Source organism: Gopherus flavomarginatus, chromosome 4 (genome assembly GCF_025201925.1).
Source record: "Gopherus flavomarginatus isolate rGopFla2 chromosome 4, rGopFla2.mat.asm, whole genome shotgun sequence".
Lineage (NCBI taxonomy): Eukaryota > Metazoa > Chordata > Testudines > Testudinidae > Gopherus > Gopherus flavomarginatus.
Window position 1 is genome coordinate 69,027,084 of NC_066620.1, and position 26,032 is coordinate 69,053,115.

General features: G+C 37.0%; 1 protein-coding gene across 1 annotated transcript in view; it reads right to left on the reverse strand.

Annotated features, from left to right (window-relative positions):
- BIRC6 (baculoviral IAP repeat containing 6) overlaps nt 1–26,032 on the reverse strand; it is a 349,123-nt gene that overhangs the window by 263,637 nt on the left and 59,454 nt on the right. Inside the window, 17 exon segments of the mRNA XM_050951314.1 lie at nt 675–894; nt 3,303–3,649; nt 3,978–4,186; nt 4,336–4,550; nt 5,359–5,458; nt 6,169–6,483; nt 7,323–7,510; nt 8,073–8,207; nt 11,598–11,731; nt 16,157–16,304; nt 18,212–18,309; nt 18,948–19,079; nt 19,193–19,354; nt 19,813–19,943; nt 21,666–21,844; nt 22,154–22,285; nt 25,642–25,773. Coding sequence (XP_050807271.1) covers nt 675–894; nt 3,303–3,649; nt 3,978–4,186; nt 4,336–4,550; nt 5,359–5,458; nt 6,169–6,483; nt 7,323–7,510; nt 8,073–8,207; nt 11,598–11,731; nt 16,157–16,304; nt 18,212–18,309; nt 18,948–19,079; nt 19,193–19,354; nt 19,813–19,943; nt 21,666–21,844; nt 22,154–22,285; nt 25,642–25,773 — 2,977 coding nt within the window.

The following is a 26,032-nucleotide window of genomic DNA, read 5'->3' on the forward strand; positions in this document are numbered from 1 at the left end:
TTTTTGGATCAAGATCAGCACAAGAGGACAGAGGCGGAATACTCCTGTATCTCCAGATACTGCTAAGCCAAAAGTTTTGAGTATGTTCACTTCTGTAGCAGAAATCCATGCAAGTAACACTCTTAAGAACTTACAAGTGTATATACTTCCTTTACAACTTAGAAACGCTCTACTTTGACTCTGCTTTTAGTCAGAAAGCATTGGACTCACTTTTAAGTTGCATCAGACTGCCAAAATGGAGATCTCCTGTTAAGAAATTGTTCTTTAAATATAATTTTAGTGGTTGTTCTTTGTAATTAGATGTAGTGATCAGATCATCAGTTTATTACAAGGAAGTTCTCATCTTTGTGGTGAGTTGGATAAGTCCATTTGGCTCCAGACACATGACAGTACTTTACCTCCAATTTAGGCAATCTTTTCAATCAGTGCTTAAATCAAAAGGGACTTCTTAAAATGAAAAGCTTATTGAAAAACAGCATCAGTAGGATATATAAAATCAGAACTAGCATTTTTTCAAGCCTCTGGACTTCTATTGTTAGTGCTAGTAGGAAAAAAATGCATCTGCCATCTTCCCAAATACTAGGTTAAAAGATTAACATTTTGAAATAAAATCAGATAAAATCATTCATACACAGTAAACATTACAACGTATCTCTATGCCAGAATAACTTTACCTGTCTTGTGGGAAAATAAGAAGTTGCTCCGAGTTGTACAGTTCCTGCAAAACATTAGAGAGAAACTGCCCCCACCATCTTTCACCTCCACACAGCTGAACAAGTAGAAGACCAGTGTGCAATCGTATCTTTGGGGTCCCACTAATACAGAGATGTTTAAATAACTCTTCACAAGCTTGAGCATGAAACGTACTTTGCAGAACCACAGGAACAGAGTGCCCTTATAAGAGAAAGAAATCAAAAGAAATGCATATGGACATTTAAGGGGAGAGTTGTTTGTCTTCAGATTTTAAAGAGTAGCACATTACTACATTCATAAGGAATGCTATAAATTGGATAACATTCTCCCCCCTCCCCCTATCTGTGAATGTAAGGTAAAAATACAGTCAAACGGTATCCGTAGAGAAACATTATAAGTTTTACATTTATTTTCAGCATGCTTCATTATATGTATGGCTTGTTTAAACATTTTTTTTTAAAAAAAAGCATGTTTGGTTCTCCAGATTGCTACTGAAGTAAGTTCAAAGTTACATGGCTTTTTCCTATATTTATAATTTTATGTTAGAAATTTTTAACAGGCAAAAATGTGACTATTAAAAGCTAAGACTAAAATTTTCAAAAATGCTTAAGTGACATAGGAGCTTAAGTCCCATTTCAGTGACTTTCAGTGAGACTCCGGTTCCAAAGAACCACAAGGGAATTTAACCCCTTAACTGCCACTTTAGGCATCTAAATCCAAAACTACCATAATCAAAATCCTCACCCAACCGTTACCTAACTTTATAGTCACCTAAATTTCCACTTATGAAGTCCCGATGGTGCCTAAAAATCTGCTGGTGGGCATGTGCATAATCACCTACTGAGTCCTGACACCCAACATCTAGCTCATGCCTAAACCCTGGATGGATCCTAAAACTAGGCTTCTCCCTTTGAGGCCCAATCCAGTAGGTGTGCTCAGAAACACCATGGAATACACCCACTGATTGGGCCCCGTACAAAATGTGTGTTGGTGCCCCCCTTTTTACCCAAGGGCCCAGCAGTTAGAGCACTCACCCAGAATGTGGGAGACCCAGATTCAAATCCCCCCAGAGCAGCAGGGATTTGAACCTAACCACTAGGCAATGGAGTATTCTAGGGTGGGTCTAAATCTCTCCTGTTGAAGCTGTTCCATTTTGTATAAAATACTCATCTGGCCAGAGACAGAGGAAAAATGCTCTATAGCCCAGTGGTTAGAGCACTCCCGGGGATGTAGGAGATTCAGGTCCAAATATCTGCTCCAATCAATATTTAAGTATTTTATGCAGTGATTGCTAAATTAGGTTACCTAATTTAAAGAAGGATGGACTGTTTTAATTTACCAATTATAATTATGATTATAATTAAGGAAGCAAAAAACTTTTATTTAAATCATTGATTTTAATCTTGTTTTACATTAGTACTTCTTAGTTATTTTCCTAAAGAAAGGTTCAATCTCATTGGTTGGTATAATCATTAAAATATGTTTATGTGCAACCAAAAAACAGATTTTATACTAAATTCAGTGGTACTTTTTACTAACCAGAAGGCTACACTAAAACCAGATGTAAGCATTTATATAGCTTAACATACATTTATTCAGATTCTTATTTTATTTATTATGTTAAATGAATGATGCATTTATTATTTTTTAAATAAGAAAAATTACCACCACCTTTGGATGGACACTTGGATTGAAATCAATGGGAAGTCGATACCTTTTTGAATGCCTGCTTAGGTGCTTTTGAAAATCCCATTCAACACCTACCTGAATTTTTAGGTGCCTATATACCTTTAAAAATCTGGCATCAGGCCTTTGAAGTTTTTAGAATTAGTAGACCTCATCCTCTCCTACTGGGTTTTTATTCATAGGTTGGAAGAGGCAAACAAACTTTCCTGCTCATTTCAAATCTCTATAGCTTTATACACTTTGAATGCGCTAGTCCAAATCAAGAAAATATTCTGCTAGCTAAACCTGAAACCAAAAAGTAATTAAAACAAAAGCTTCCCTGCATAAAAAAATTACGTACTTACAGTTGGAAAAATGTAAATACCAGCATTTGCACCAGTAATGAAGACTTACGAGATGCTCAGTGCAGTACCTGATATTGTGATATTTATAACACTTGAGTTATCCTCAGAAATTACAGAATTTTCCCCCAATTCTGTATACAATTAAAAGAGCAGCATCCTTTATCTCATTAAAAGTTGATGAGAGCGCATCAATGCAGCATATTTTCATTTAAATGATTTTTTAAATTATAGAAGTTTAGGCCTTAATGTAGGCTGTCAATTTCAAATTTAATTTTAAACAAGTCTGTTTTTAAATGGGAAAATGTATTTATTTAAATAAAATAATCCATTTTTCACATTTTTTTTAAATCATTCATTTTTGTCCATCCTGATTTTATAGTAAATGTGACTTCAATATAATATAAGAGCTTTCTATGTACTGAATGGGACAATAAACATGACCACTACTAGCATATCTTGCTCAAAAAGCTATCTGAAAAAATTAGCAAATTAAGCTTTAAGGTTTCTGGAACACTGGTAGAAGAATTGTTCTTGAATATTTTAACTGACGTATTTGCAAATATTGAAAAAACCACTAACCATTGGAGGAATGAAGTAAGCTAAGTAAAGTATCCAGTAAGTATCTGATGATGGTGCGTAACTGCTCTGTGGAGGACATCTGAATCAGCTCTTTTGGGTCAGGCTGTTCTTTTAGTGTCTTCCTGCTTGCACCTAAAGCTACTTTGAGCCTCTGTACAGCATGATGAGCCAAATTGAGTTGAAGCTGTAGCTGAATGCAGTCCTGGTAAGCAGAAAACACTCTACTGTCCTCCTCTACTGCCTTATCTGGTTTTCGCAAAAAATACTGGGCATTGTTAGCACTGTTGAGTGGAGGCAGGTCAATGTTTTGCAAAAGGATTTCCAGTCTATGGCATGCCAAGTTGTACCTACAGGGGGAAAATTCAAGCATACCTTTCAACTGTAATTCACATATAGCAACACATACTTAAGATTTAAATTGCTAAAACTCAATTTGTTACTTTATATACACTATTAAATAAATACTAAAATTAGAGGGAAAGAGGATTTCTTTATTTTCAAGCCACTACCACCAAGCTTATATTGTAACATCTGTACTACATTACAAGGCCAAGTTACACTGTGATATTTTTAAAGTCATCCTGGAAAGTGGCAATACAAAATTACTGACATGGTCTTTCCAGTGTTTATTTAAAACAAGGTTAACTGAGTATTTGTGTACACATTTCTTCCCACCTGCACTGTATGTCTTCTTGCAATGCAATCATCATTGTTAAGTGTTGATCAATTTCTGGCTGGTTTGCAGCTTCACCTTCTCCTCTTAGAGGATCATGCATTAACTTCAGTTCACTTTCCAATGGCAAGATATAGGTATGACCATAGTAAAACCCTAACGGGATTTTGGCTCTAGCATTTGTACTACCATATCGACCAATTACGGTGATCTGTAATGAAAGGTAATGTAACCTTTATTGTTGCATAAAGAAAAAAAAGTTAAACATACACTTCCATTTGAAAGAGTTTAAAAGAATAAGAAGTTCAAAGAATCAATATTTGTGGGAAAGCATTTTCATTTTTAGCTTTTTTTCTTTACCTTCATGAACCTGCAAACAGGTGGTGGTATTAAGTCATGTAGAATGAGTGAATGTGTGCTAATATCAGTAGCTACTACCAATCGTCTTCCATCCACCTCTTCTCCTAAAGTCCAAATGTCAATTGACAAGGAAGCCAAGTCTCCACAGGTGGGAATCAATACATCTGTCAACAGCACAGGTCTGCCAAAATCTAAGGTCACAAACCTTCTTGCTCCTATGAAAAAAGTTAGATGGGCTGAAAGCACCAGTACCATTCCAATTAACCAAAATACAAAGTCCAGAAATAGTGGTTTGGTATATTGATTTAGTATAGTTCAGAAAGATTATATTTGTGAAAATCTGCAGTTTTACTAAACATCAAAGTAGTTCGTTAAACTTGCAATCTGACTGAAGATGTTCTGAATCACAGTCATGACTTCGTTTGCAAATAATAGTAAAGAGTCCAAAATATTTGACTTACATTGTACTAGTAATCAATTTATGCATCGAAGTGAACACACACGTAAGTACACATACACACAAAACTTAAATGCATAAAGGTATAAGAATTGGTGGTATACTTATACAAGATTTCTAAAAGATTTAGAATAGTTATGAAGTGCTGGAAAACCTATTTGTTGCCCCTTCTTCACATGCTATATGGGCAAAACAGTTGCCTGCTTTCTCCTTAATTTCACCATTTGTATTGCTAGAGTTTCAAAATTTCTTCTTGCTCTATAATAGGAAGCCATAGAGGGTAAATAAATAGCTAATATAAAGATAGATATTTGTGCCCTTTGGCAAGAGTATTTCAATAAAGTACCTGTGTAGAGATCCCAACATACCTTCCTTTGCAGTATTTTTTCATCAAGTGTCCTTGTACATTCAGCTTTCTTGGGATACGATGGTAACAAAGCTTTACACATTTATTTACAAAGGCAAATAGGACTGCAGCTAAACTATTAACCAAAGTGTTCTAGAAAATATTCAACCTCTATCAAAAAATCACATTACACAAAGAAAGAAAAGAGTTCTGGTTTTACCTGAGTGCATTCGTTCTATGATAATGGACTGATGAGGCGGGGGCTGAAGAAAATGTGAAGCATGAGATATTGCAAGAGCAAGGCCAGATCCAAGTGGATTCTGAGAAGGAGGAGGAGAAGGAAACACTAGTAAAATTGAAGAGGTCATTAAAATGTATACTATTTCTATGTATATGAAGGTCCTTTTCATATAAGCCTGTAAGAATAAAAAAAACAATTCAGCCCTTTCTATTTACAGGTCTAATATTCTTGACTTTACTTACACTATATTTTGCACGAGTATGCACCATGAGGAAATACTAACACTAATCAATGGATTTAAATCCACTGAATCCTTGTTCGAAGGATTAATATTACAGCTACATGGTTATGTTAGATTCCTTATATAGAAGGTATTTTCTTTTAATAGAATTTGGGACATTATCTATCTTAGAAACAATCACAGAAGATTAGGGTTGGAAGGGACCTCAGAAGGTCATCTAGTCCAACCTCCTGCTCAAAGCAGGACCAATCCCCAGACAGATTTTTACCCCAGTTCCCTAAATGGCCCCCTCAAGGATTGAACTCACAACCCTGGGTTTAGTAGGCCAATGCTCAAACCACTGAGCTATTCCTCCCCCGCATAAAAAATCTTGCCCTTCTATAATAGGCCATATGAAAAGGAAATTCTTTTATCTAGTAGTGAAATCTCAACCAAAGTCAATAAATAGAATTGTTACTAATCAGTCAAGTAAAAAGTAAAACAGATTGTTAAGTCCTGATTGTTAAGAATATATTTAAGTGTCTCATTTCCATTAGAAAATTAATTACCGTTCTGGACTTGTTTGCATTTTTGTTATGTGCAGCAAGATTAACTGTTGGAGGATCAATGACTGAGCCAGGGAAAAGCTGAGCAAGCTCTGCATTGATAACAGCAGAAACTGCCTCATTTGGTGGAGTCAAAGGTGGAGTCATAAACAGAGGTGTTGTTTTTGGAGTAGGTGGAATGACATCTGAAGGATGAATGAAGAACCCTGGTGCTGCTATTGGGTTGGAAGGCACAGAGTTGTGAACAGGACCAACTGCTGATGCTGCTGCAGCTGCTGCCGCTGTTGTCTGATGTAGTTTTGCTTCCAGCTTAGCTTTCTGTAAGAAAAATAAAAGCAGAGTATGTAGAGTAGACCAACACTGCCTGTAAACGTATCAGTAATATGCACCATGGACAGAGTATAAAACCTCAACTTTCATTTAAACTGTGTAAAAATGCATGTCATCCAACTACCACCATTATGATTCTATTAATTACCTAACACTAGCCGGAAAAATGGAACACTACTTAATCTGACATGTTTACTTTGTATGCAGTATTGTCATAGCTGTATTAGTCCCAATTAGAGAGACATGGCAGGTGATGCAATCTCTTTTATTGGACCAGCTACTGTTGTGTCTCTCACCAACATTCACTTTCAAATTTGTGTAATTATCCCTAAAATAAAATGGAGATGTATAATGCAACAAGAACTAGAATTTCATTAAGGAAAAAGTAAAATTGCATACAAATCACCACTTTACCATATAGGATTTTTATTTTGTGTAACCTAGTATCATTATTAATGGCAACTTCTCTTTCTTTTAATTCCAGTGTGGTTCCTTGACTATGTTGCTCTTCTGCTTGTTAAATCAAAAGTATATTCTTTATGAAAGTGAATGACACTGATCAAATTTCCCCCCCTCAAAATCTCACATGTACAAAAATAGAATTTGAAAGGAGAAAAAAAAAAAGTTTTTGAAAATCGCACGGTAAACAATTTCATTGTTTTGTTTAATGAACGTGATCCTCAGCCCAGAGCTGTTCCCTCCTCACAGAATATACTATGAAAATGGAGAAAAGAAAAAGGAAAAAAAAGGGGGGATAGCTCTGTAACTACTTTCTCAGCTTTTGAAGTTTAGAGACAGCATGAAAAAATAGCCAAATAGCCTCCAACCTGTTGCTGAAGCTTCAAAAGCTGCTGCTGTTTCTCTTGCAGCACCTGGAGCTGTTGCTCGGCTGAGGCCATTGCATGAGAGAGAGACTGCAAAGCTACCTGGGCTGCTGAACTCAGTGCTGTCGAGGCTTCCCCAACCGTCCCAGATGAGAGGCCACCAACTGCTGGGGTAACCCCAAAGGTACTCACTGGCATGGAACAAAAAGAAAAAAAAAATGTATGTAGAAAAGAAGCACAAAAAGCACTTCTACACAGCATATTTAATTCCTTTATAAGTTAATAATAAAAGAGCAGGCTAAAAGCAAGCTAGAGAGAAAGTATCAAGTCGTAATTTTCTCACATAGCAAACTGGAAAAAGTAATATTTTCTTGTGTGTTACAAAAGTTGTAGTTTATGCACTATGTCTAAATGTACATTCAACACACACCTAAATAAAAGTGTTACTCAATGAGTGGTTACTGTAACCAATTTCTTTTGCCATGTGGGGTTGTAATGCAAACATACGCTAATGTGCTATACACAGTTAAATTCGATCTTCTAAATTTAAATTTGGTCTCCTTAAATTGTTTGTCAAATCTCTAAGAAAGCGTATGTTGCCATTAAACAAATTAAAATTTTAAGGTTTATGCAACTTCTAAAGTTGTTTGAAAAAAGTGTTGGATAAATGGCATTTAAATATATAGAATACATTGTTTTTTGCATCTTAACTAAGTAGAAATAATAAAAGGTTGTATATACCAGTAAACGTACTTGCATCGTCCCTTTCTATCCTAGTTCCATCACTAGTTGAGACACAGGTAAAGTGCAGAGGCTCAACTTCCAGGAGTCCAGTAAGGGAGGTAAAACTACCCTCAGCTGCTGCACCACCACCAATCTTCCCATTCCCTGTAAGAAAAAAATGTTTTGTTCATCATTTAATATTCTTTTGATAGTGGTCATTAGATTTTTCAAGTATGGACTGCGTCAGAAGTTAAATAGAATCTGAGCATATTCTCACCCAACATTTCAGGAGGAAACAATTTAATAAAGCTACTGTAACATATACATTAATTTTTTTAGAAATGTATCTTTAGGTATATTTGAACGTTCTAATTGTAGCTCAAAGTGCTATCTGGTCAGAGGATAGGAACAAAACAGCAGAAATAAGCTAAGAATCAAGGCTGCACTCTGTGGAAGGATTGGCAAAATTTTGACTCGCAAAAAGTACATTCACCAACCCTAAGTAACATTTATTGATAAGATCCACTCACACTCATGGATGTGTTTGGGGCAAGTTCAAAGATTTTTCTAGACCATCAAAGCTCAGTATTAGAATCCTTTACGTTGGCCAGGAAACCTAAGGAGAGTACTTCCAAACTTGACACTATAATCAGCAACATTTAACACTCATCTCTTCCATCAGATTATCTTCCAGTATTTCAAAACATTAAGCCACAAGCCTAACTACCGTGATTTAAAAGCTCTAAGATATAGAGGAAAGAACAAGTCTGAGAAGAGGCAAGAACACATTTAAATAGTATAATGTAATAGATTCAGAAGTTAATCAGCAGCTAACATCTCATTAAATTTGTAGTAACCGGAGCGAAGAGAAAACCAGATGGCAGGTTATTTCCAAAACTTGCAAAGTTATCTCCTGGACAGAGAAATCTATGTCTACACTGCCGCAGGATCAATGCTCTGGTGACTGATGCATCCAGGGTCGATTTAGTGGGTTTAATGAAGACCTGGTAAATCAATGGCAGAGCGCTCTCTGGTCGAACCTGGTACTCCACCAGGAATGAGAGGCGTAAGCTAAGTCAACAGGAGAGAGTCTCTCCAGTCAACCCAGCGTGGTGTAGACACCGCCGTAAGGTGACCTAAGCTACATCGACTCCAGCTACATTGTTCATGTAGCTGGAGTTGCTTAACTTAGGTAGACTTACTGCGGTAGTGTAGACATAGCCATAGATACTGACCTGGTTGAATGGTCAGAGATACCTTGGGGAAATTGCTTGTTAGAAAAAATACATGCTTTCTTGGATGGTGACTCTGACCCAATGAGCAATGGCAGCTTTAATGGGTTTAACCCTGCCCTTAGGACTTCCATAGAGTAAACAAAGATTACCAAGATTTCTTGGAAGAACTTTAGGACTCTGAGGGAGGTTCAAGTTATGAAGGAGAATTCACTTTAGATGCATAGTTATCAGACAGATGCAAAGTAACAAGATTTGTCTTAACTAAAATGAAGAGTGTGACGCAAAGGCAAAACTACTTAGTTTAAGAAAAGCTTGAGGAATAGTTCTGCTAAAAAAGGATTAATTTTGCTTACCCTTCTAACTGCAGCAACTATAAAAAAAGAGGACAATCAGATTAACAGAAAATTGGGGATCAAGCAGGAACTTACGTTAAGAGTGCACTTTGGTTTGGGGGCTATAATCTGCCACCTATATCAAAACAGCCCAAAGAACTAAATATTACAAGAGTGAGTCGTGATAGTGCCTTGTCTTCCACTGGTTTAAGACAGCTTTGAATGCAATGATTTAACCTTAAAAGGTAATGCTGTTCTGACATTCAAATCAGGCTACGGTAAAAAAAATCCCATAAGAAAGAGAACTGTTCAATGGCCGGAGCACTTCAACTAATTATAGTAGAATCACTAAGATGAAGTATTACCTATGTAGTTACACATAAGTGAAGATGGCCACTTGATTCCCTTGGTAATTTTTTCTGACACGTTTATCCTTAGACTTAAGAACAGAAGAAAGTTTATTAACTCAATGAAGAGAGGTATAAGCAGAGACTATCATCAGACATGGCAGTGGTCCAGTACTGCAAAGAAAATAGATTTTATAGTTCTTAGTCACTATGCTTCTTTTGGGGAACTTAAGAATAGTATCCTCAGCTAAAGAATATTTTAATCAGCTGAAAAATTGAGCTATTGAGTAAAGTAAAATTATCAGTTTCATTAAGTTGATTGATCCCTTTGCCATGTTGCACGCAAAATGTAACTTTTTCAAGTTCATCAGAAACAAGAAAAGAATCCTACCTCAATCCCCAACTTCCTTCTAGGCTGAGGGGTGAGAGACCTCTAACTGGAGTAAAATTAGCTTCCTCCAGGTATAATTTATTCCAGTGATGGGGACAAATAATACATGTTAATCAACTTTCCAGAGTAGTCAGACACAAAAATCAGGAAGGGGTGGGTGGGAAGGATGTCAATTCATCATCTTCAGGACTGCTATCCACTAAGTGTCTTGACTTCTTAGATATTTAGTATTCATAGAATCATAGAAGATTAGGGTTGGAAGAGACCTCAGGAGGTCATCTAGCTGAACCCCCTGCTCAAAGCAGGACCAACCCCAAATAAATCATCCCAGCCGGGCCTTTGTCAAGCCCGGCTGGGATGATTTAGTTGGGGTTGGTCCTGTTTTTTTGATAGAGTTGACAAAAATAAAGCCTCTTGACGTTTTTTAACCCATCTAAATATCTCTTGATCCTTGACCTCCATACTTGTCTTTTGGGGGAAGGGGGTTTAAGAGGGGAGCCAGGCTCAGTCAAGTCAGACTGTTCCGTCTTTAGGGAATTGCATGACTGATGAAGACAGCGTTTGGATGACCAGCACCAGAGTTTTCACATTGAGCTGAGAGGCAGCTCTAAAAGCTTGACACACCAAGATGGATTTCCTCTGGACTGGTGAATGCACTTTTAATGACAACAGGCTGTAGTGTGAACAACTCATTGCTAGAAGTGTAGAAGGCATTAAAAAAAAAAAGCCACACACACACACACACACAGAGTTTTTAGATGAAAGGGGAAAAAAGGAAACTGAGGGTTTAGTGGGAAGGAAATATCAATCACAAATGTATGGGTGAAACAAACAAATTAAAAAATTAATGCCTGAGCAACAGAGAGGGTTTTCATAATGACACACAAATTAATCAGTGACATGTAATGCCTGGGCTCCACATTTGAAAAAGCATCAAAACAAGTGTCTACCTAAAAAACATAGGAGTCATGAACATCTAAGTCCCCAGAGTCTATGCATGAAAGCAATTATCTTTAAAAAGTCATGCAAACAAGTTGAGGCAAGTCACTTTCAGAGACAGATATGTGCTCTTCAGTTCTCAGACAATGTTTTACACTTTCACAAATCTAATCAAAGGTTAAAATACAGAGTCACTTAAAGACTACAATACTAAATGCTTAGTAAACCAATAAAAGGGGGGGAAGACATTCTTAAGAGTTACTATTTTAAAAAAGTTTCAGATCAAGTATAATTTTTTAAAGTGTGCATACCTGAAAGAACATCAGATAAATCAATTTCATCTGATTGTACACCAATGCTGCTGTTGTATACATTCTTACAGGAAGAGCCACTCATTTCCAAATCAAAGAGAACTGGATCAAAAGGTGAACTATATAATCCATATCTGCAAACAGAATAAGACAGTTTAACACTTCTTCTTCAGACACCAAGCTGTAACTATAAATTATTTAAGAATGCATAGAGACTCACAAAGAGACAAAAAGCCAAGTAGTTCATTTAGGATCTTGGCTGTATTATTTCAGTGGACTAAAACTCACACGCCTTTCATTTACTGAATGGATCTTTGAGGTTACCAATTATTCATATTTCACTAAAATCCTCTAAATTGGCACACGCTGGTGGACAGCCTACTACCTTGACTAAGCAATTGTCACTAGAACAGTCTAAGACTTAATACAATATTGTCTTGAAAATATTCTCCAACATAAGAAAGCCACAGACCCTTAAGAATTATAATTCATATGCCCAATAGCCACCCAGCAGCATAGCAGTATACAAACACTCACACATTAGATTACTGCTTTAACTCAGCCAGCTGGTAAAGATATACCACTTTTCTCCCAGAACCCAAAGTCATTCAGTCTTCCACAAAGATTGTGTTTTCAGCATGCCCTACATCTCTCTGGCAAAGACAGCTAGTTGGAAATGTTCTCATGGAGCATGTTTTCAACAGAAAAATAGCAATTTATTGAAAACTAAACATTGTGCAGAAACACGTTGATTTTAACTAATCTTCCAATAGTACCTAGATGAGGTTTCAAAACTTGCCTGCCAGCTCATCTGCCTAGCTCCTCAGCAGCCCACTTATAGGTTTACGTTTGCACCTGAATCCCAGAGTCCACAATTTTGGGACAGTGCTGCCATACAGACTGCAAAGGAGCTGAGGACCCTCAGGCTTTCCAACTCTTGAGGCCCGCTACCCCAAGAGTTGGGCAAACTCAGGGAATCAGTTGGCCTGGGAGTCTGGAAGTCCCGGGACAGGCTTCCAGGGTCCACAGCTGTGGGACACCCCATCACAGGGATTGCTCCAGGTCTAGGGACCCTCAAGACTTCAAGCCTCCACAGACTGGAAGCACCAGCACCCTGATTCCAAGGCAGTCAGCACAGCATCTCTGCCATGCCAGAAACTCTGGAAACCTGGCAAGCACTGACTGAAATTGACATGATTCTTACAAGTTTCATTGCTGTCCATTACTGAATAGCAGTGGTGAAACTGACCAGTCTGTGCTCAGAGAGCTTCACCACATGAAGTAGGTGGTAATGAAGGAGATAGACAGTTCAACATGCTTAGTATGGATATGATCATCATACTGTCATCCACAGTCTCTACATGTACTGTTCCACACAGCCCCAGAAGTCAGACTACCACAATTTGCATGGACAGACTGTCTGCTACCAAAGACATCATGAGATCCTTTACAATGGCACGTCTTTTTTCTTTGGGATGATACTAGCATTAAGTCACTGCACTGATTTGCCTAATGGAAAAAGTAGTCAACAACAGGTGTTGCACGGGAACAAAAAAAGTTGCATCTCCTCACAAAAGCATTATGTTGTGGCTACATGTGAAATATCATTTGGTACTTTCTAATGCTGGGGGAAAGGAGACACCCCAGAAGTAAAAACCACATGATGTTTAAGTGTCTTTGACAAAACTCCAATCTAATGCTAGGCAATGCTGAGTCATTCAGAGGATCAAAACAGCAATACAGCAGTGATAGTGCAAATGAAGAGAGTCTGGAGTACTTTGGAGATATTGGAGATGTTTAACAGCTCATGCAAGGTTCAGCTGAAGTAGGGTTGAGCTGATAGTTGATGGCTCTCTGTGTGATACTGTCATTTGTCTCTCCCTCTCCCCCATATATATATTCTTTGGCAGCTCAAGAGGGATAAGAAACCATCCCCATAGTTGTACACCACTTGAACTATCCCTTCTCAAGCATTTACTCATGTGGCTTTTTCCCCATGGCAGTAGCTAGTCACCAAAAGTGTATCTGCTCATTCACAGACAATATGAACACCTGTTTACACATGATTACCAAGTATTATACCAACCGATGGTGGTGATGAGAAAAAATAGGAAACAAAAGTTGCAGAGACTATGAATACTATCAAACATATACTCCATAAAATGCTCCATAGTGAAAAATCTACTAGTGGTTATCTTATTTATTAAAAAAAAAACAGAATGTGGCTACATATTACACATGCTATCTTTTTCCTGATGATGATTTGACTTCAATTATTTAAGAGAGAGTGTGGAAGAAGGGGAGACCATGCAAGCACATTAACCTCAATAATTTGATGGGACTCCTAGAACACTACAAAGATGATATTTCATATTTTGTTGAATTGAACTACATACCATTACATTCACCTTTACCTTTGTAAACATGCAGCATTCTACAAATAAGTCAGTAGGAAAAACCTCATTTTCTGATTTTTTAAATATATAAGCAGCTTTGTTTTATACTTATATATATATTTTATAACACAAGAATGGTACATCATGGGTGTGAAATCTCAACAGCACAAAAAGGCAGCAAGTTTGCCTTGATTAACAGGTAAAGCCACACTGGGAATGCCAAGGAGCAGAGTTATCAGCTCATAATGAAGGCTGTGATATTTGTAGACATGATGAGAAAGATGCTTCTTCTGGTGTTCCTTAGCTCATCTCAACTGCAGAGGTATTAGAAAGGAAGAGAGATGTCTCAGGTAAGATGGTCCCTGGACATCTAAGGTGTTCTCGGTTAAAACCAATACCTTTAAACACTGATTGGAAACTAACAGGCAGCATGCACAGATCACAGAGCATCACTAGCATGGTGTTAGAAAGCTGTGTAATGACTTGTTAGTCAAATATATATACACTCACTAATGTTAAAGAAATGAATATTATAGTTAAGAAAACACGAAGGAATTTCTTCTCTTGTATGCGTCACGGTAGCATTTCAGAATGTAGCTGAAACAGCTTCAGAGTTGTGCAAACCATGAAACACGGTTTGTGTGGTTTATTTGCAAAAAACCTTGGTCTGAGTAAAGAGCAGAGTAAAGCAGAGCGTCATGAAAGAATTTTTAACAACTTCAGGTGCCCTCCAGCCCCTCCTAACAAAAAGAAGCTAACCAGTAAAAACCCAAAGCCACAAAAACAGAGTCATAAGATAAAAACAACTAGATTAAGCCAGAAATGATGATAGAGAACAGATGACATAAGTCATCTATGATAAAAAGTAAGTTTTAGTGGGATAAGCAAAAAACATATTAGATTAGGTTAATTGCTGAGGTTTATGTATGAGAATGTTTTAGTTTGGGGGGTGGGGGGATTAGAATAGATAGGTACAAAGATGAGGTTACTGGATAAGCTCAGTCTGTGCAAAGTTATGGAATAAGAAAAAAGAAAGGTGATTTACAACAAGAAAGTGGAGAAGACAGAGGGGAAGAACACAGCAGCGATCAGAGATTTTACAAGAGTTGCCCTGTCCCAGGAGAGGTAACAAATCAATCAATTATCCTTCTTGTCTTAGCTGTTTTTCGTGAATATGTAATTCATTGGTGATAATAGCATTGTCTTAAAACATGCAAAATGCAGGCTAAAAGACACTGTTTAAACCTACATTGAAGTGGACCTTGTTTTTCACCCAACAATGAGCTCTCTTCATGAAGCTCTGCCTGACATGCAGTCAGTCAGGTTCTTCTCTAACTTTAATCTCCAGCTCTGTGTAGCTTGAAAGCTAGTCTCTCACCAATAGAAGTTGGTCCACACCTTGTGTTTCTAATATCCTGGGACTGACAGCTACAACTACACTGCACACAAAATACTGTCCAGTCAATTTCATTCAGTGTAGGAGAAAATGTTGGTGGAAACACAGACGTAGGTATAATGCCTGAAACTAATTCAGTCGTAACTGACCACATTTCAAGGTTATATCCCTTTAAGTGCCAGCCTGCGGGATTTATAGATTTCCATCTAGAGACTCAGGATCCTCTCTAATTCCTCCTCTATTCAGACCCTTCATGTTTTTAATAAGTTTGACTAACAGTGGCAAAACAAACAACAATTGTTACAATCTGCAAGAAGTACCTGCAACAGTACAGTGCTTCATAGCACCGGAATGGGGTACAGGAAACTGCAACCTACAGAATTGTCAACACCAGTTTGCTTGATATCCCTCCCACACTCTCCAGAAGTTGACCAGATAGATCTCTTTCACTAAACAGACCAACCACCACCACAGCCTGGAATAGTATTGCTATTTAATTTATACATAGACCCATTTTTACAGGGAGTTGGTCCAGGTTTTTAGACCTGGAATTTGTCCTTTGGACCAGCATTTTAAAAATATGGTGGACACAGCAATAAACTGAGCCAGATCATACTTGTACCAGTACTACAAACTATGGAAAGAAACAAGAAGTTACTTGACAGTGTCTAATAAGATCATTCAAAATGAAACATTTTTAAAGAATTTGAGTCAACAGCAGGCTTACAAGAAAATGTGCATACAACTACATATTTTCCTCTCAATACCTTGTTTGAAGTAAAGCTTCCATGGGTGTTAGTCGATCCTGCAATTGTCTGGACACAGCAGTTAGCAAGGATGCACAAGCTGTACTGCATCCTGCCAAATCTTCATCCTTCACATAATTCAGCAATACAAAATACCAGTACACAGATCCTAAAGAAGGGAACAGGAATTTCAATTGAACAGAAATATGGCTAACATTGCATTGAAAAAAGCTCAGAATAAATTAACAAAAATGGCAAATTTAAGTATCAAATATTGAAAATGAAATGTAAAAACAGTCACTTCCTAAAAAGCTTTAGTATTTTGTATCATTCAAGTATTTTAACCTCCGTCTGAATTTTACATTTGAACATCAGCTCAACTTTAGAACTCAAGAAAAGGAAATTCCTCAGGAAAATGTCTGTATTAAAGTAGTTTAGTTAACATAGTAGAGAGTCAAATTTATTAATAAATTAATTTATATTAACAGCATTAATTTATAGTGCAAGTGTGTAACTATTTGTTAAACAATCCCTTTAGAAACATTCCCATACTAAAAAATGTTAACTTTAAAATTAAGATTGCTACAGCAAGTAACATTAGTATATACAAAATACCAGTATTGCCTTAGTTAGAAACAATAACCATTAAAAATAAATAGTAAATTAAAATTACATTAATGTTTCATTCATTCACAGACGTAGAAAATTAACATTTGATGTAACTGACCCTTTTCTCTTTTTTGTATAACAGTTGCTTAGTTTTTCTAATTATAGCATATCATATGTTGTATATATATCGTATATATACTATACTAACACATATATCATTATTAATTGTATAGTATGCCATAATTAGAAAAACTATATATTCAGGATATCAGGAGAGAGAAACATACAACCACCATGTTTTATTTACGTAGCAGCACTATATATCAATGCTGTCTCTTTCTAATGCATATATGATTTATGTGCGTGTTCTGCAACTAGAAGGTGTGTATGATTCATCCTTAGGAGTACTGTTTGAACTGTAGGGAGCAAGCCAGCTACAGTTATTAAAGATAATGCTGTTTCGGCACACAAAGCATTAAGTATTTTTGGGGGTGGGAGGGGTGTTTGTTTCGGTTTTTTACTTTAAGAACTATGTTTCTTGACAACTCTAACTTGGCCAAGAAGGTTAAGTTATTGGAAAAATCAAATGCTAGATTTTGTTTTTTGGAAGAATGTTTCATGAAAATTTATGTACATTACATTAACCTAATTCCATGCATTCCAATGCATTTTTCCTAACTTAGCAATCATGATACTTATATTTTCAAATGTCTGTTACCTCAGTAACTAGAAAAGTTACTCATGTCATACAGCTTGGCAACCATATGAAAAAAGCAAAGGAAAATCTAAATCAGTTAACATATAAAAATGTCACTCTTCATCATCTTATACACTTGGATAGAAGTAAACTTTAAGGCTTTATTTTGTAACAAATAGTTACAGTTACAGCACTAATTCTATTTTGCCACTTAAGATATACGGCTAAAGAGCAAAAATTCTAAACACATGCTTTATTTGCAGTAACAGCTAACAGGGGAGTTTTGTGATTGACTTCTCCAGGTGAAGGAGGAGGTTACATGACCCTTGGGGTAAGTTTGTTGTCTGTTGTGTGCATGTTTGTGTTTGTTGTGCTGTGCTTGCTGCTGGACTGAAATATACCATATGGTCTGTTTGTCTGGGGGACCGTGTGCAGATCGTGTCGGTGCTGAGCCTAGCAGCCTGCTAGGCAAGGCTGAGAGCTTCTTAACAAGGCTTTGATCCCTAAGCCCTTTAGCACCCATCAGCCCTTAACTAGTGGTAACACTAGGCATTCTGCTTTAGAAAACATTATAACAGTCTCTAAACTAATTTAAATAGAAGAGGCACACTTCTGAAATGGAATAGTAATAGATGGGTATTTCAGAAGATTGGCAAAAAGCAATTCATACTAATCAAATAGAACTTGTTCTTCTATCAAACAGGAGTGAGGGAAAACAGATAATATAGGTATGCAATATGCCTATGACAGCAAAAATATTTTATACGTACCACCAGTTGCAGCAGCAGGTAGAAAAGATATATTGTCAAGCAAAGCCTTCAGAAGAACAGATCCAAACCCCTGCTGACTTGGGTCACATTTGCCATTACTAGCAAAAAAACAAATGCTCTATGAAAGTTCATATTTCATTCTTCTTGAAGTCCCTAAGCACTATGATACCATTGCATAAGATATTCTAAGGAGTTTGTTATAAACATTTTTCCACCGGGGAAAATAAAATTAGTTGAGAGAGGCTCTCACCTCCCTTGTAAACATATTTAAGCATATGTATTCCCAGGTGAATGGCTAGTACAGGGGTAGGCAACCTATGGCACGCATGCCAAAGATGACACGCGAGCTGATTTTCAGGGGCACTCAGAGTGCTCAGGTCCTGGCCATTGGTCATTTAATTTTAAATGAGGCTTCTTAAACATTTTTTAAAAAAAACTTTGTTTACTTTATATACAATAGTTTAGTTATATATTATAGACTTATAGAAAGAGACCTTCTAAAAATGTTAAAATGTATTACTGGCATGCGAAATCTTAAATTAGAGTGAATAAATTAAGACTTGGCACACCACTTCTGAAAGGTTACCGACCCCTGGACTAGTATATTAACTTTTCTAACTCCCACCATATCAAATTATTTTGCACATTTAACTACAAGAAATAACAAAAACAAGTAAACTCTAAATAGAATTAGCCTCAGAACATGTATTACACAAACTTAAAATAGATCACCAACCTTATGCATAGTGCTAGAAACCGTGCACATTTGTGGGCTATGCTCCTCCCTGCTTCAAAGAAGCACACGCGTATTATATCAGAAAGACATTTACGTGTTTTAGAAAGTAGGCTCTCATTCCCATCCTTTGAGCTGGGGGGAGAAAAAAAAAAAAAAGTACTTTGGAAAATTATACAAGCTTTTATATTTAGGAAATTTGATACTGAAAAGTAACTACATGCATTTAATTGAAATATCTCTTCTACCTGCCAGGTCCAATTGATTGCACTCCTGCCAGCCAACACAAGGTATCTAACACAAGGCTTTGAGCATGTTCTGTGGTCAGACCATCATTTGTCTTTTTGCAAAGTGTGTTAAGGAGTTTTTCATGGAACTCTGAAAACTGTAACATGGCACAACGTTGAACTCTAAAGAAGAAGAGATTAGTAACAGAAAAAAAGTTCAACTGTTCAAGTAAAATGGATACTTAGTGCTAAGTTTTGTTTAAAAACTAGGCAACCTATAAGCTAAGAATGGGGAAAGATTTTTCCTCAAAAAGTGAAGTCTGATTCACTTCAATTATCTAGTTTACAGCAGCGGAACACAAACCCCTGCTAGTTACATTTGCATTTGAAGGCCAGAAAAATTTCTCACTACCAGAATATGTCTAGTCATACATATCTATGGCATTCTTTAAGTGAAAACAATATTTTGATCTCCCATTACAGTTTACACAGTATGAAGATTTAAGACTCATATATGATCATTTTAAATATTTTCCTGTCAACTAAATTTAGCAATACCTATGTTCAGATTATGATTAGTCATAAATAATGAAGTTAAAAACCTAAAAATTTAAATAAAACAAGTTTACAGAGAGACTAACCTTTCCTTTGAAACAGAAGTTTTTTTAAATCTTCGAATAGTTACAGAGACCTCTTGAAGTAAGTCACACCCTCGCAGATTGTCTGATTTCCGTGAAGAATTGCTGGTTTCAATTTTATTGGACGACTTTTCCTGATAAGTAAGAAAAAAAAATCATTGGTTTCAAGAGTTACAGCACTCATGATTCCTTCATTTATGCATCTTGTTCAGATGAAAGTGCTGTGTAATTTAAATTCAGAAATATTTATTACTTGTTAATGGTACTATATAGACAATGTGCGTATTCTAGCTTTATTTTTAAGCTAAAAACTAAGCTACACAAGTTTCATGTGTGTCCTAAGGATCCCCAGATGCAAGAGGAATAAGTCCCAAAAGTAAAACCCCCCCACCTGAAAAAGCCCTGCTGGTGATCATGGAATGTTTCAGCTTGGGAACCAAAAGAAGGGGATTTCTAGCTTATTTTAACTGCTTTGTTGGGGCAAAAATTGAGGGGTAATTTCAGGTAGTTTATTTACTGAGGGCCATCCATGTAATTGGCATTGTAAGACTGACAATGGTCCGTCCCCCAACCAAAAAAATCTAACCTAGACAACAGTTCAGACAGATGGAATACTTCAAGAACAAAATATGAGAAGCTGGTCAGATCTCAGAGCAATTTTATTATAGATGGAGCTGATAGCCTGCTATTATTAAACCATACTGAAACGTCCCAATGAGAGATACCACTGTTAACTGCTTATAACTGCCAAACTTTAACCGTTTGTGTTGAAGTTTTCCAGGTTAGGAATGTGCTTCATTGTGACTTTTTTTTGAAAAATTCAGCCAACACTGTTCAGCTGTTTCCTGAGAATGAGATGGGGGTAAGAATATGTTGTTTTTCCCCCATGCTTAAATCTAGCATCTTCTTCGTCAAGCTCTAGTGCCATCATGCTTTGGAGCAGGGGCTTGAAATTTGTCAAGGGATGGCCTTTTGATTCTTACTGTCTCTCTGAAAATCCCCGATTCAGCCAAGGGCTAACAGAAACTTTCCCTGCAACTGCAGCTCTGAACACTTGAACTGACAGCATGCAGATATGTCTCTCCTGTGCTCTCCATGGCCTGGCAGCATGGACAATGAAGCTACCTAATTTAAACACAGAGGGAACAAGAGCCTAACCTGCAAAGAGGTAAAGGCAGAATAAACTGGGACAAAAAGCCATGAGGAGAGGGAATATTTTTTTCTTTTTTTAAATCTAGGCAATTAAGGTTGTTTTAATATAAGACTTTTGTTTAAGGTTGAAAAGTCAAGTTAGGAAAATATAGTATGTGATCATGTAACTAAAGACTTTTATTATGCAGGCAAAAGGGAGCTCAAAAAGGTTGTGCAGCCAACCTAAATTTTGGTGTTTCTTATATTTTTAGTGCTTGACTTTGTAGCTTTAACAATCTTTTAAAGTAGGATTTTTTTTATTATTATATACATATATAAAATATTTAAGTGTTGGGGTATGTATTCTTTTAACTCCACTGGATTACAGGTAGGCTTCAGCAAAGGAGGGATTTAAGGAAGTATACTGCTGGTGCACTTAGATACAGAGAGAGTTCTAAGAACAAGGAGAGGCCTAAAAGACTTGAGTGTGAGAATGGATCTTTTACTGTTTAATAGTTATCACCACACCTCTTGCTAGAAAAACAAGACCCTAAACCACGGTTCTGGTAGGTATAAAACTTATATAGCTAATCAAAACTTTGTTTTAAATCTCTTATGGTAACTGTATAAGAGACCTTTCATTTTCAAAATGGGGGGTTATACAACTGATTCTGAAGCTTTAATATACATAAAATATAGCTGCAACTATGTTACTTATTCAATACCTTGCCTGCTGCAACTTTGGCCAACAATGAAGCAAGGGAATTCCCTTTACTACTTTGAGGTTTTAGAGATGGTATCCTTACAACAGGCCGGATTCCACCATTACAAATTTCTTCTGTTCCTCTGTCATTCACTGCTTTAACATGGATTAAAAATGAACGGTACTTGCCCCCAGCCATACCTGGAAAAAACAAAAAGAGGAAAAAGCTTCTACATCGGTACTGTATCAAATTGAAGAGATTTTAATTCGATGGCTATAATTCACAACCACCTGAGTTAAGTATGCATTTTTTGGTAATTCAGTATAAATTCTAGACATTAAAAAAACAGGCATTTAAACATGGATTTATATGGTATAAGTGGTCCATAATTAATGTGGTCTTATGGGGAATTAATCTGATAAATCCTAACCAAGATTGCTCAACTCAGAAGTATTGGGTATACTCTAGTAATGCACATTTCAGAGAAATAATGTAATAAATTAATTTACCTTTAACAAGCTTTGGACTTGTTAATGTCAACATTCCAGCATGTCCTGACAGATCCAGTCCAGTAGCCAGCCATACTGGACCACACAGTATGTCTTCTTTATGATCCTCTAAAAATGGACACAACCGTAGACCTTAAAAAACAACATGATTTAAGTAGCATGAATATAGACTCATCAATTAAGATTAACTTATTTTGTAACCTATTCATTTTCATAAATTAAATGCATTTATATTCAATTTAGACTGTAAGATAGGTGAGCTGACACGTATTTAAGAAATAAATAAGCTATGTTCTAGTCAAATTATGTACTTCTAATATTCAAAAAGTTCTCAAAAGAGTACAGTTTTCAGATATCCTGTACATATAGCATAGCTGATGCTCTGGAAAGAACATCAAAATTCTGCACAAGTTTGTGACCTGTAGAATGGTGAACTGATAAGAGTCATCTGAGCCACAACTATCACAGGTCCTAATTAACTATCAACTATCACAGGCAGCTCCTCTGGCATGGCTGAACCGCTCCCAGCCCAGCCCATTGGAGCGGGCACCAGGCTCAGCAGAAGTTGTCCCTGGGCATGCTAGTCTGGGAGCATGCAAGCCACTGAGCCTGGTGCTCACCGCAGTGGGAGGGGCTGAGGCCGGTTGACCCTTGGCAGAGTTGTTGCCCATGCAGAATGCTGGCTCCTGCAAGCAGCACCCAGATGTGCGGCTGCTTTCACTGCTGCTATTCCTGGTAGATCCTTGCAGCTACTCGGATATTCACTTTATATCTGTGGATATCCACATCCACATATACTAAAACCATATGTGACGTTAGAGTCAGTCAACATCTCCATTGCAAATCCTCATTTTTCAGTTGTCATATTACAAAAACGTTGGAAAAAAAGAATGGCAACAAAAGCTGATATTAGCAATGAAACAGAAGAGCTTTAGAGAAGAATGATGCAAGCATTTTTATACAATGAAATTGAGAGACTGTCGATTCTTAGGGGAAAAAAACATATTTGTATGTATTTGTACAGGACCTAGCACAATAGGGCACTTTGAACCTTATTGGGACGTTCAAGTGGGATCTCAGTATAAATAGTAATTGCAATTACTAAGCTTTTTACACATTACCACCACCTGAAGTGTAAAACTATTTTAAAAGAGAGGTAATCATAGAATAAGCATATGTAATCAGAGTTGTATTCTAATTGCTGCTTCATATAAGAGTATGGAATATTTTATTTTTACCAGTTCAGGCTGAAAATACCAGCATCAGCCACAAGCAAAGCCATAAAAAACCCTTGATGTTTATTGAAACAATCAGATCAGAGGTGATAAGAATATTGCAATGGTACTTTCCATTCTTGTGAAATTACAAAAAAGTGAAACTGTGATGTACTTTCAAACATTAATCAGTCCTTATTACATCCAATTAATGGTTATTTTAAATGCAGTCAGAGGTGCATTTAAAGTATAAAGGACCAATTCATAACTAATTAAAAAAAATAAAAAGAAAAAGAAAGAGAGAGATCCTGTGTCACTTACCAACAATGTCCCAAAACTGATGCTTAAAAATCTTGACTGTAAAGTAGGGGCTTCCTCCCACTAACCCACCTTGCTGTCTGAGCTTACCTACTCTGTCTCAAACAAAACAGCAACTGGTGCTGTTCCAGCTCACTAACTCAAGCTTCTACAGGCCTGCAGGCAGTAGCATACTAGCACAGATGGAATATCTCAGATGAATTCTCAGAGGATCAAGACTTCTGTGTTGCCTACAGCCACAGAAGACAATGTCTCAGGTTGAGAAGCATCCCAAGTTAGATTCACTCATATTGCCAACATTCCCCACCCCCCACAATCTTCCTTGGCAAAGTGAGGAAATGAGACAAGTGTTAAGGAGGAGAGCACACCAGGCTTCCAATAAATGGCAGTGGGAGAAGAAAGAGAGACAGCTGATGGTATGGGTTGCTAAATGAGGATGAGGGATTGGCAACAACAATTAGCATATTTGTAAACAAATGAGTGGGGATAGGAAGGAAAAAGGAGGCAGGAGTATGTACAGAACACAAAAAGGCAAGGAAAACACAGAAAATTAGAAACTGAAAACAGGTGGAAGACAGCAAGAAATAAATAATGAATGAGAAGTGACTGAAAAATTGAAGCGGGGCATCAGAATTAACACAGAAAATAGAATGATGGACTGGGAGAAATAGCAAGGAGACAAGTACAGAGGTAAATATTTTCTCTCACCCTGATTTAATGAACAAACCTCAATTTTCAAAAGGATGGGGCAGCAGGTAAAGGGAATGAGGGGTGGGTAGATGGATAAGAAGAGAATAGGATAAACTTCAGAATCTTTTTCTCTCCTTCCATGTACTGAAATTCTAATCTGCCCACCCCTGTGCATGCCTCCTCCCCACCGACACCTCCTTCTCCAAAACTTTTCCCTTATCTCAAACACACGTTGAAATAGAATCCTGGTTTTCTCTTTGCCCACGTCCAGACTAACCCGCGGCATCGGCGGGCTAAAATCGATTGCTCGGGGATCGATATATCGCGTCTAGTCTGGACGCGATGTATCGATCCCCGAGCGCGCTTACATCGATTCCGGAACTCCATCAACCCGAACGGAGTTCCGGAATCGACACGGAGAGCCGCGGACATCGATGCCGCACCGTCTGGACGGGTGAGTACCTCGATTTTAGAAATTCGACTTCAGCTACGTTATTCACATAGCTGAAGTTGCGTATCTAAAATCGATTTTAATACCCTAGTCTGGACGTGGCCTGTGAAAACCTGGTCACCACATGAAGCAAAGAAAGAAGGAAAGTAAGACTTAGCTTGAAGGAGTAAGTGACAGAAGTCTGGGAGTTTGACACTTATTCAGTCCCAACACTTACTTTTAGGCACTGGTCACCCCTACATAGATCTAATTTGATATAACCTTCCAGACACTCTCTCTCACAAGTTTTTGAGGGAAAGCTGCTGTAATGAGCTAGATGAGGAAAGGAGTGAGTTTGATAAGGCTGTAAAGTTAGTGTGACTAGCTAGGAATTTTTAACTGGATATTTTAAGTTTTGAAGGCATTGATGCTAAAACTAAGGAAAATAAGATATTCAATGAAAAAAAAAGTCACTTTCCTTGAAAACTAGCTAACTCAAGCAACACTTAAAACCATGTTGCAGTGGAAGACATGACAAATCAGCTTGACAGCTGCTAAAATGATCTATAGCATCATTTCTAAATTAAAATAAAACCTTTATTTAACAATATCAAAATCAAAGTCCCCACCAGTTAATTTTTGCTTTTAACAGCAAAGTATAGTCTCCACTGAAAGGAGCAACTGCCAAATGTACTGAATAGGGTTGACCAGCATAAAGGATGTGCATTTTTTTTTAATTTTAATTACTTGAAAATATTTACTTAGACATTCCAATGTGATCTCTGAAGACTTTTCATATAATAGTTTCCGTAAGGAAACAACAATATTAAACTCACATTGAGATTCCTCCACATCCATGTTCTGCATTTCTTCATTTAACTCAACCAGTGTTGGTTTTCCATTTCTTTCCATTTCAATACTATGAGCTGGAGATAAAGGAAAGGTGATCTGCCTATCTACTGCTGCTTCTGGAAAATAAAAAAATATTACCAAGATTTGGTAAACATTGTATAGTGTTAATGAAAACCAGAAACATTAATATCTATAGCAGATTTAAGTTTTTGCTCAAAATTCACTGAAACCATCATCTCTACTAAAAATCCTAAAGCTGCTGACAAACTCCCCTTAGTACTAAAATTGGAACAGAACACGTGGATTTATTAAATGAAGTTAGCCTCTGTCCTCAATTTGTCTGTGAGTAGTTTATCAGTCCGAGTTTTATTTTTG